This window comes from Mobula birostris, chromosome 29 (assembly GCF_030028105.1).
Source record: "Mobula birostris isolate sMobBir1 chromosome 29, sMobBir1.hap1, whole genome shotgun sequence".
Lineage (NCBI taxonomy): Eukaryota > Metazoa > Chordata > Chondrichthyes > Myliobatiformes > Myliobatidae > Mobula > Mobula birostris.
Genome location: NC_092398.1, coordinates 27,295,596 through 27,308,126, shown reverse-complemented (window position 1 = coordinate 27,308,126; position 12,531 = coordinate 27,295,596). Strand labels below are relative to the sequence as shown.

General features: G+C 45.2%; 1 protein-coding gene across 2 annotated transcripts in view; it reads left to right on the top strand.

Annotated features, from left to right (window-relative positions):
* irak1 (interleukin-1 receptor-associated kinase 1) overlaps positions 1-12,531 on the top strand; it is a 106,971-nt gene that overhangs the window by 63,163 nt on the left and 31,277 nt on the right. Inside the window, exons 4-6 of one of the 2 annotated variants that reach the window (XM_072246501.1) lie at positions 789-898; positions 5,888-6,076; positions 9,202-9,266. In XM_072246501.1, coding sequence (XP_072102602.1) covers positions 789-898; positions 5,888-6,076; positions 9,202-9,266 — 364 coding nt within the window. The remainder of the gene's footprint in view (positions 1-788; positions 899-5,887; positions 6,077-9,201; positions 9,267-12,531) is intronic. The other variant, XM_072246502.1, reaches the window with a different exon arrangement.

Genomic DNA, 12,531 nt, shown 5'->3' with positions numbered 1-12,531 from the left:
ATGAACTGAGGATTTGTGCAAACTGAGTGTGTGCAGACATCAGTCAGCAGCTGGAAACGTGTCCCTGGGGAAGGTGGTGGTGTTGTTGGGTTAGAGTTAGACCATAAGGCTTGGCAGCAGAAATAGGCTATTTGTCTCATCAAGTCCACTCCACCATTCCATTTCCATTCTGGCTGATTTATTATCCTTCCGAACCCAATTCTCCTGCCTTGACCCCATACCCTTCGACAACCTTACTGATCAAGAACCTATCAGCCTCTGCTTTAAATATACCCAATGACTTGGCCTCCACAGCTGTCTGTAGCAATGAATTCCTCTGGCTCAAGAAATTCCTCCTTGTCTCTGCTCTAAAGGGACATCCTTATATTCTGAGGCTGTGCCCTCTGGTCCTAGACTCCCCCACTGTAGGAAACATTTTCTCCATATCCACTCTGTCTAGGCCTTTTGATAGGTTTCAATGAACCATCACCTCCCCACCATTGTTCTAAACTCCAGTAAGTACAGACTCAGAGCCATCAAATACCCCTCGGATGTTGACACTTTCATTTATGGGGTCATTCTCATGAACCTCCTCTGGACCTTCTGCAATACCAGCAAAGCCTTTCTTCGATTAGGGTCCAAAACTGCTCAATTGTCGGCAGAGTAAAAGATAACATAGGATTGCATGGGTGATGGTCAGCAGGGGCTCTGCGGGGAGAAGGGCCTTATCCTGACACCCTGTGTTGATTTGCGGCGAGTCTCAGATGACTGAGCCACTCACGCTGTGTCTTCTCATGATTGCCTTTCAGTTACTTCCGCTGTGGCATCTAAGAACAAACTTCCACGACCACCCAGTCCTCCGGACAGCTTGTTTACGGACCCTGGCAAGGTAATTCCAGGTTCCAGCCACAGAGGGATGGTATGTCATTTCCGAGCAATACCCAGCCTCTTTCTTTTTTACAGGTACTTGTTCACCAACAAAACCCTGCACAATAATCAAGGCTTCATAAATTATTTGCAGTTTCAAATTAAAATGCGATTTAGTAGCGCAGTGGTTCATTCAAGTCAAGGTCAATTTCAGGTTTAATTGTCATTCAACCACACATGAATACTCATGAAATCAGCCAAACGAAACTACCTTTCTCCGGGACCAAGGTACAAAACACAGTACCAACAGTCATGCACAGCACAAGGCGCATATAGCACATAGTATTATAAACTCGAGAAAGTTTGTAAATGCTGGAGCAACTCAAGAGGTCAGAAGCATCCATGGAAATTTTGGGTTGAGACCCTTCATTAGGACTGAAAAGGAAGGGGGAAGACACCAGAACAAAGGGGTGGGGGTGGAGGATAGCTGACAGGTGAAGCTAGGTGGATGGGAAAGGTAAAAGGCAGGAGAGGAAGGAATCTGACGGAAGGAGAGTGGACCATAGGAGAAAGGAAAGGAGGAGGTGCACCAGGGAGAGGTGATAGGCAGGTGAGAGGGAGGTAGGAGGCCATAGTGGGGAATAGAAGTAGAGGGGAGGGGGAGGCACAATATATTTTCTGGCGCCCCCATAGTGTAAAAACATGTCTACTATCCGCTAACATGTGAAAAATGAGTTTGCTTTAAATTTTTATTTATCTTTAAACCTAGCTTATACGGTACCTGTGCACTGTAGGGCTGCTTCAATACCCTTGAAAACCTTGAGCTTGATGGTTTTTAGCAAGAGTTGAAATATCCGACTCAAGTTATGACAACAAAAGCCGTAAGTCCACACGTGTAACAATGCCCAAGCAATTTCTGATTTTTTTTATGAGTATGTGATTTACTGCACTGAAGCTTCTTTCAACGAAGTAGGAAGATGGAAATGCAATGACGAGCAGTTTGGCTCTTCTCCAAGGACCAGGAAACTGTATATGACCATGGAGCCACATGCCATAAAAGCTGAGATTTTTGAAAAAGCATGTTTGCTTTCTCATCATTCTGAATTTTGATTATTTCTTCTTGCAAGCTCTCTTCCGGTTCTTCCATCTTGCAAAGAAATGCATTGATTACCCAGTCCAGAATTTCCAGTTTGTTCAGATCCTTGAATTGATGCTGAAAATCCTTCTTCAGTGACTGCAGGTGTAAGCAGTACTGTTGCAAATCACCGTCTATGAATGAGAGTACCATACTTTCCATGCAGGGAAACTGTGAGAACATTCTTCTCCCAATGTTTTGCTTATATATTAACAATTTTCCGATAAAAGTGGATACTACACTTTTTGCCTGGATTAAATTGAAGTTTTCACCCTGCAGTTTCATATTTAGAATGTTCATTTTGCCATATAGATCGGCTAGGTATGCCACATTTCCGCACAGAAGTTCAATTTTGTTTCCCCAAGCTCTTGTCAACTTTTGAGCAAAAATTCAACCGCAGTGTCAAAAAGATCAAAGAAGTGTTTTAAACAGCAGCCTTTTTGATAGCCAATGCACTCAGTGTGAAGATGCAAACCTTCAAACTCTTCATCATTATCTTGGCATAACTGCCAAAATATTCTGCTATTTAATGGATAAGGTTTAATGTTGTTACTAGCAGATATTACAAGAGTCATGCTTGAAAAAGTTGCTGGCTGAGGTTTTTGGCTGCGAGGTGTTGATGATGACTTACACAATGGATTGCAAACAGACATGGAATTTCTTTTTTCATTACTGCTGCTAAACCAGCATAGCAACCTGTCATATATGGAGCTCCATCTGTTGCACAAGAAATCATGTTCCTAATCGGGATACTCTTATCCTCAATATACATTTTGAGCTCGTCATAGATTGATTCTCTAAAAGAGAATCGCTTCATAATATTTTCCATTTTTGACAAACCATACATATGCTATTTGAAATACCTCATTGTCTCGCAGAGTTGATTCATCCAGTTCTATCCTAAATTTTGTTTTTTGTAGCTCTGTGAATAGTTGATACTCAATGTCTTCACTCATTTCATCAATACAATGAGCTACAGAGCTATTACTCAGAGGAACTGATTTTTAAAATACTGGTATCATTTTGAGAACAGTGGTGAGCACTTCTGATACAGCAGGCATTATTAATCTTTCACCAAATGTATGAGATTTTCCACACTCCGCTATCATTTTGGAAATGTTATAAGAAGCAATAAGACCACTAGCATGGTCATTTTTAGCTTTCTAGGCTAAAGGCTCAAGTATGCAATGCTTTTTCAATGCTTCTTTCATCGTCTGGAACTGAGTAATACCATAAGTAGCTTTTTCAGGGTGTCTTTTACTGAAGCATTCCTGCAATCTTGATGGTTTCATGGCTTCATTAGACAGTACAGTATTGCAAATAAGACACATGAGGCGTCGCTGATCTGACAGAAACAAAATAAAACCATACTCCAGCTATGTAACATTGTATTCACACACTTTCTGTAGTTTCTGTATCTTAGTAGGATTAGAATTCAAGGCTTCTCCAATTTCAGACTCATAGAGATGGTGCTGTATGTATTTATCCATCGTTAACAGGGCTAAGTTAAAATAAAAAGTTAACGCAAACTGGGAACACCGATCAGATGTCGACGACAGCAGCAAGTTGACATGGATGGAACGATGGTAGCGGCGAGGCAAAGATGAAGACGATCACAACAGTGGAAATTATGTTGACAAGAATTCAGATTGGAATCTGAATGTTGGTCAGGACAGAGCTGGTGTTCAGCAAGCTACCTTTATACTATTCCAGTTAGCACGATTGACCAATCACGTAAGGTCTCACAATCCCCAAAGATGGTTCTTGAGCGCACATATGAAGCCGAGGTCACTTTGAACACCTCAAGAGGAATCCTGGGAGTCGGCAGGTTCACTGATTGACTCTATTTCGCCATTTGGTTCCGGCCAGCGCTGCATCGTTGCGCGACCTGTTTTCCACAGATCTGTTGAGAAGGTTGAAAGTTTCATCAACTGTTAAATTGCGTGGGCTCGTTCCATGCCGCAAGTCAAGGGGAACTGCTAAATTATGCATCCCCAACAATGTCTGTTTGGTTGGTAAGATCTGCAGAGTTATGGTTCTCCTATGTTACAGTGCCTCATCCTTTTTGGAAGTGCCTGATCTACTTGTGGTCTGTCAGGTTAGGGTGTACCCCAACTCCCATTCACGTTCTTCTGCACATCCCCATCTCCCGCACGCCCCTCTCCTCCCGCGCACGCCCTTCTCCCACTCCCCTTTTCCCCTCTCTTCCCCCGTCGATGTTTTGGACTGAGACCCTTCATCAGACCGGAATGTCAACTGCTTACTCCGTAGATCAGCGGTCCCCAACTACCGGGCCGCAAAGCGTGTGCTACCGGACCATGAGGAAACGATATGAGTCAGCTGCACCTTTCCTCATTCCCTGTTACGCACTGTTGAACTTGTGTATTTGCCCAGACATCCCATATATTGGGTTAAATTGGTTTGTCCCATACGGAACCACCCTTGTCCCATATTTCCCCCGCTAAGGTAGAGCGTTCCTATGAAACCTTTCGTGCCGAAATGGCGTAAAGCACAGAAGCAATTACCATTAATTTATATGGGAAAAATTTTTGAGCCTTCCCAGACCCAAAAAAATAACCTACCAAGTCATACCAAATAACACTAACATAGAGTAAAAGCAGGAAAGATATGATAAATACACAGCCTATATAAAGAAGAAATAATGTATATACAGTATAGTAGGGAAGATGAAGCCAAAACTGATTTGTGGGGAAAAAATTGGCACGTACGTGCATGCACACACAGGTGCCCGCGAAAGGCTTCATGGTCATGGTAGTCTTTCCTGGGGTAAAGTGTCCTGGGATTTGACTGCTACTTTTGTCCCTTATTTGGGAGTGAGAAAGTTGGCAACCCGAACTGTAAAAGACATGTTGAGGTGAGTCTAACCCTGCTTGAACACCATCCCCCCGGTTGGCCAGTCTGCAAGAATACTGTCAATATTAAACCAGTCCGCGGTGCAAAAAAAGGTTGGGGACCCCTGCCGTAGATGCTGCCTGACATGTGGGCAGTGTTTTGTCCAGATAGGCATATGGATGTAAGAAGTTGCTGGTGAACGCAGCAGACCAGGCAGCATCTCTAGGAAGAGGTACAGTCGACTTTTCGGGCCGAGACCCTTCGTCAGGACGGACTGAAAGAAGAGCTAGTAAGAGATTTGAAAGTGGGAGGGGGAGGGGGAGATCCAAAATGATAGGAGAAGACAGGAGGGGGAGGGATGGAGCCAAGAGCTGGACAGGTGTTTGGCAAAGGGGATAAGAGAGGATCATGGGACAGGAGGCCTAGGGAGAAAGAAAAGGGGGAGGGGGGGAAATAGCCCAGAGGTTGGGCAAGGAGTAGTGAGAGAGACAGAGGGAGAAAAAGGAGAGAGAGAAAAAGAATGTGTGTATATAAATAAATAACGGATGGGGTACGAGGGGGAGGTGGGGCATTAGCAGAAGTTTGACAAGTCAGTGTTCATGCCATCAGGTTGGAGGCTACCCAAGGCCTCCTGTTCCATGATCCTCTCATGTCCCTTTTGCCAATCAACTGTCCAGCTCTTGGCTCCATCCCTCCCCCTCTTGTCTTCTCCTATCATTTTGGATCTCCCCCTCCCCCTCCCACTTTCAAATCTCTTACTAGCTCTTCTTTCAGTTAGTCCAGACAAAGGGTCTCGGCCCGAGATGTCAACTGTACCTCTTCCTAGAGATGCTGCCTGGCCTGCTGCGTTCACCAGCAACTTTTATGTGTGTTGCTTGAAATTCCAGCATCTGTAGATTTCCTCATGTAAGGACAATGGGCTGTGTAGGAGGGAGGAGTTGAATATGGAGTAGGCTAAAAAGTCGGCACTACATTGCGGACAAAGGTACGTGCTCCACTGCAATGTCCTATCTTTTATATTACATTATAAATGTTTTCTTCCTGCTGTCTTAGGACCCTCCAGTGTCTCGTCCAGTGACCCCGCCCTCCATTATGAAGAAAGTGTTCTACTGGCCACTGGGTGAACTCCGAGATGGCACCTGCAATTTTGCGGAAAACCAGAAGATCGGTGAAGGGGGCTTTGGCTGCGTTTACTGGGCAGTGATGCGTCATACGCGGTATGCGGTCAAAAGGCTGAAAGAGGTGAGCGGCAAGGAGGTGTTCGGTTTTGGGAGGGTTGGATTTCTCCCTCGTTCACTGTGGGAGAGGACCTGCAGTTTAGTTACATGAACTTGAGCACTTCCATGGAGAGTGGTAAATGGGCCTCTCAGTTAATGGACCCTCCCATCTGTCCCACAACCTCTTTGACCTCCTACCATCAGGCAGGAAGTACCTTAGCTTTAGGACAAAGACTGTTAGGATGGGAAACAACTTCTTCCACCAGGCCGTGAGACCACTGAACTCCCTGCCACACCCAGGTCTCATCAAGTACAAACCAAGTAGTGTTATACTGTTTACTTTTTAACTTGTGTCGTAAATGTCAATTTTCAATGTCACACGACACGACACATAACAATGAATATGAAGATAGTAGGTTCTAGTGAATTGGGCCATCAGTTAATCAGGCAGCCGCTTATTTGGGAAAACTCTTAAAAGAATGAAAACAAATTGGGAAAATAGCCAGGATTCCCTCAGTTTACTTGGGACACTATGCTGCTTAATTTGGACAGGAGACTTTTGCTGACTTGTGTGGCCGTTAGACGCCAGACTGTGCTTAGATCGAACAGTTTTTAAATAGCATAAATTATGTGTGTTAGTTTTCAAAAAGCAGTGATCCTTGTCACCGAGAGTTGGCGAGAAATAAGCAGTAAGTCATTTCCGAACTGTTTGCTCACTGCAGTTTGTAGCATTCAGGCTTGGAGATGCCAAAAACAGCCGGGAGTGAAATCAAACGATTTCACTGCTGTAAAAAGTTAGGAACTAAGAAGAATTTGAAGGTATCAACAATCATCTTGAATGTTACAATAAAATTGAAAATATGGAGGATACAATCATCAAAGGTGTTGTATGAAAGCAGTCCATTATCTGTAATAGGTGTCTGCACTGTTTTTGTTCATTTACTGTCAATCAAAAGGAGACAACAACATACACTGGATGAATTCCTCTGTTGATAATTTGTTACTCAGTTAAACTGTAGCTTGTCTTTTTTATTCCTTTTTAACTATTTCCATGAAATTCTGGCTCATTGGAGAAGCCGCTTAATTAGGCCAAAATGTCCTGTCCCAATTAACTGGAATCCACTGTGTTACTCTGTGTTGTGTGTGAGTTATTTGTACTGTTGTGCACCTTGGTCTGGAAGAATGTTGTTTCACTTGGCTGTATACATGTGGACTGTTGAATGACGATAAACTTGGAAGGAATGCACAAAGAGGCAGTGCATTCAGGAACACTTAAGGGACTGCTATGGATGATAGTAAAATGGAGGGAAATGTTAGATTGATCTTGGAAAAGGGTTGGCACAACTATGTGGGTTGAAGGGCCTGTACTGTTCTTTGCAAGTGCTTCTTAAATTATACTATTTCACTTGCTGTAACCACTTCCTCTGGCAACTCGTTCCCTGTGCTCGTCTCCATCCTGCATCTTCTACTCGAGCAGCACAGTGGCGAAGCAGGTAGAGCCGGTGACCCGGGTTTGCTCCTGACCTCCGGCACTTTCTCTGTGTGCAGAGTCTGAATGTGTTCCCTGTGAGTCCGTACCCTACCCCTGGGTGCTCTGGTTTACTCCCGAGTCCCAGCGATGTGCGGGGTCAGGGGGTTCATAGGCTGGTATAAATTCCCCCCAACGTGCAGTTGAGGGGTTGAAACTAGGGGTGAGTGGAATAAGAGCGTCTACGTTATCGTGCACGAGGTCCGTTCAAGAGTCTGATAACAGTGGGATGGAAGTTGTCCTTGAGCCTGGTGGTGAGTGTTTGGGTAGTCAGTACAAATGGTTAGTTGGTGGTCAGCACTGACTCAATGGGCCAAAGGGCTGTATTTCCAGCACCACTGCCTTTTATATACTATTGGACAAAGCTGCTGAGATAATGTAGCCTCCAACCTGAAGACACAAATGTCTATTTCTCCCTGCCCCCTTCCCTCGTCTTCTATGCTGCATTTTGGCTCCCCTCTTACCCCTTCTCATCTTCCCACCTGCTCATCACCTTGCCCTGGTGCCCCTCCTCCTTCTCTTTCTCCCATGGTCTACTCTCCTCTCCAATCAGATTCCTCTTTCTTCAGCCCTTCATCTCTTCTACCTATCCCCTCCCAGTTTTTTACTTCATCCCCCCCGCCCACCCGCCCACCTTCCCACTCACCTGGTCTCACCTATTACCTGCCAGATTGTATTCCATTCTCTGCCCTCCCACCTTCTTTATTCTGCCTTCTTCCCCCTCGCCTTCCAGTTCTGATGAAGGTCTCGGCCCAAAAGATTCAAGATTGAAGTTCATTATCATGTGACATCAAAACATACAATGGGATTAACAACTAACACACCAGAGGGCATGTTGGGGACAGCCTGCAAGTGCTGCCACTCCTTCCAGTGCCAACAAAATGAGACGTCGAATGTTTATTCCCTTCCATAGATGCTGCCTCTCCTGCTGAGTTCCTCCACCATTGTGTGTGTGCGTTGCTCTGGATTTCCAGCGACTGTGGAATCTCTTGTGTTTAAGAGATGGCAGCCAGGTTAATGTGAGCTGATCTCACTCAGCGTGAAAGTCTGTTAATCAGTTACACTCAGTAACCACTTTAGTAGGTTCCTGTACCTAATGAAGTGACCACTGAGTGTAGTTGCTGGTCTGCTGCTGCTGTAGCCCGTCCACTTCGAGGTTGGAAATCTTGTGCATTCAGAGAAACTCTTCTGCACACCACTGTTGCAACGTGTGGTTATTTCAGTTACTGTCATTTTCCCGTCAGTTTGAACCGTCTGGACATTCTCCTTTACCAAGGCATGTCTGCCCACAGAACTGCTACTCACTGTTTGTTCTTTTGGGTCTCGCACCATTCTCTGTAAACTCTGGGGTTGTGTGTGAAAACCCCAGAAAATCAGCAGTTTCTGAGATACTCAAACCACCCGGTCTGGCACCGACAATCCTTCCTCGGTCAAAGTCACTTAGATCACATTCCTTCCCCATTCTGATGTTTTGTCTGAACAACAACTGAACCTCTTGACCATGTCTGCATGCTTTTATATATTGAGTTGGTGCCACATGATTGGCTGATTAGATATTTGTATTAACGAGTAGGTATACCTAATATAGTGGCCACTGAGTCTATGTTCTCTTGTCAATTTAGGATGCTGATTTGGACTGGAAGACGGTGAGGGAGAGCTTTTACACTGAGCTGGAGAAGCTTTATCAGTAAGTAGCGTTAATCTTGGTCGACTTGCAAAGCGTGGTGGAGAGGACAGGATGGTAATGCAACATCCAGCAGCACCAGAAATCAGTGATCAAAGTTCAATTCCTGGCACACTCTGTAATAGCAACACACATCAAAGTTGCTGGTGAACGCAGCAGGCCAGGCAGCGTCTCTAGGAAGAGGTGCAGTCGACGTTTCAGGCCGAGACCCTTCGTCAGGACACTCTGTAATAAATCTGTACATTCATCCCATGACAGAATGTTTTCCTCCAAGTGCTCCGGTTTCCTCCCGTATTCCATAGGGTCAAAGACAAAAAAAAAAGCAAAAGAGAGGGCATAGAATAGAGCAAAAATTGGGAAGATTTTAAAAACCAACAGAAGGTGACTAAAAAAAACTATGAGAGAAAAGATGAAATATGAAAGTTAGCTAGCCAGTAATATCAAAGAGGATGCCAAAAGTTTTTTCAAATATGTAAAGAATAAAAGAGAGGTGAGAGTGGACATCAGGCCACTGGAAAATGATACTAGAAGGGTAGAAATGGTGGGGGGGGAGGTGACAAAGAAATGGTGAATGAACTTAAAAAGTATTTTTGCATCAGTCTTCACTATGGAAGACACCAGCAGTATGACAGGAATATGAGAGTGTCAGAGGTTAGAAGTGATTATTGTTACTTTTCCTGGAGAGAAGATGCTTGGGAAACTGAAAGGTCTGAAGGTAATACACACAAAATGCTGGAGGAACTCAGCAAGCCAGACAGCATCTATGGAAAAGAGTATAGTTGACATTTCGGGCAGAGACCCTTCATCAGGACTGGGAAAAAAGTTGAGCCAGAGTAAGAAATAAGTCACCTGGACCAGATGGACTACACCCCAGCGTTCTTGCTGGAGATTCCAGAGGCATTGGTAATGATCTTTCAAGAATCGCTAGGTTCTGGAATAGTTCTGGGAAACTGGTAAATTGCAAATGTCATTCCACTCTAAGAAGAGGGGGAGGCAGAAGAAAGGAAATTATAAACCAACTAGCCTGACTTTAGTGGTAGGGAGAATGTTGGAATCTATTATTAAGGATGAGGTTTTGGGATACTTGGAGGCACATGATGAAATAGACCGGTCAGCATGGTTTCCCTGAGGGGAAATCTTGCCTGAGAAGTCTGTTGGAGTTCCTTGAGGACATAACAGGCAGGATGATGGGACACCTTGATGATAGATGCTGCCATCCTGTGACAGTGCACCGTGTAGACGTGCTCAGTTGTGAGAGGGCTTTTCCTGTGATGGGCTGGGCTGCATCCACCACCCATTTTCCGTTCGTGGACGTTGGTGTTCCCATACCAGGCCATGAGGCAACCAGTCAGGATACTCTCCGCTGTGCACCTCTAGAAGTTTGTCCAAGTTTTAGATGACAAATTGCTACGAAAGAGGAAATCTGCAGCAACAAAGAGCCCGCCAGCGGAATGTGTCAGGTTGAGCAGTGTCAGAGGGTGGAGTCGGGTTGAAGCTCTGAGTCGGGTTCAACAGGTACATCTAATGTCAGAGAAATGTCTACAATATACATCCTGAAATTCTTTTTCTTTGCAAACATCCACAAAAACAGAGGAGTGCCCCAAAGAATGAATGACAGTTAAAATGTTAGAACCGTAAAGCCCCCCCACAGCTGCCCCCTCCCATGCACAAGCAAAGCAAAGCCACAACTCCCCCATCCCCCAAAGCAAAAAAGCATCAGCCACCTCCACAGAGCACTCAAGCGTGCAGCAAAGCGTCAGTAAAGACACAGACTTGCAGTACCCCAAAGACTACTCGCTCACCCGGTATTCTACATACCACAGGCTCTCTCTCTCTCTCCCTAATAAGGGAAAAAAAGGTGTCCCTGTTTCTCAGCAAGAGGGAAGATATAACAAACAACTCGCTGACTTACGATGTTAAGAGTCTGTTGCGTTGCTTTTTCCGAGCTCTGCACCCAGAGAGGCACCATAAAGGTGCAGCTCTCCAGGCACACAACCCCCAGCAGCTAACTTGCTGCTCCCAATGTTCCATGTTCTCCCAGTCAGGGGCAGCAGCCTAGAATCAGCCCATCCCAGAGCCATGAAAATCTGTAACCCCGAAGGCGCGGTAGTCTTCCAGGCCGTGTCCTTGGAATACCAAAAAGCAGCCGGTCGTGAGGCCCTGGGAGCGGGTCCCATTCCCGCAGAGTACCAAAGTCAGAGCATAATTCCAGGTCAGGGTCTTCAAAAGAACCAAAGGCACAAACAAAGGAGTCACTGTTTAGCACCATCTTGACTTCGGTCCACCTCCAGAAGTTCTCACCCTGAATCACTGGCATTTTTCCCTCCACAGATGCTGGTCAACCCTCCAAGGTCCTCTAACGGATGGTCTGCCGCAGAGTGCTTGGTTACTACACCTTGATTTCTTGATTTAGCCCTCAGTTACTATGCCTGCCCCTTCACCTCCTCTCTCATCACCATTCGGAGCCCCAGACAATCTTCCAGTTTAGGCAAGGGAAGAACATGCAACTCCTTACAGACAGCGGCGGGTCACTGGTGCTGTAGTAACGTTACGCTAACTGCTAAGCTCCTATACTCTGTGACCTCACGAGTTTCCTCCGTGTGCTCCGATTTCCCCCCACGATTCAAAGATGTACTTGGTAGGAGGCTAGTTGGTCACATGGCTGTAATTGGTCACATGGGTATAATTGGTGACATGGGTGTAATTGGTCACATGGCTGTAATTGGTCACATGGCTGTAATTGGTGACATGGGTATAATTGGTGACATGGGTATAATTGGTCACATGGGAATAATTGGTCACATGGATGTAATTGGTCACATGGCAGTAATTGGTCACATAGGTATAATTGGTCACATGGCTGTAATTGGCCACATGGGTATAATTGGCCACATGGCTGTAATTGGTCACATGGCTGTAATTGGTCACATAGGTATAATTGGTCACATGGCTGTAATTGGTCACATGGCTGTAATTGGTCACATGGCTATAATTGGTCACATGGCTGTAATTGGCCACATAGGTATAATTGGTCACATGGCTATAATTGGTCACATGGCTGTAATTGGGCAGCGTGGGCTCATTGTGCCAGAAGGGCCTGTTACTGACCTGTAGCTCTAAATTTTTAAAAAATCTGCAAGTCTTTCAAGGTCATCTACTGTATCTAGTACTTCTGGTGCTCCTCTACATCAGTGAGACCTGACTTAGACGGGGGGAGTGGGGGGCTACTTCATCAAGCAGCTTTGCTCTGTCCGCTACAAAATGTGGG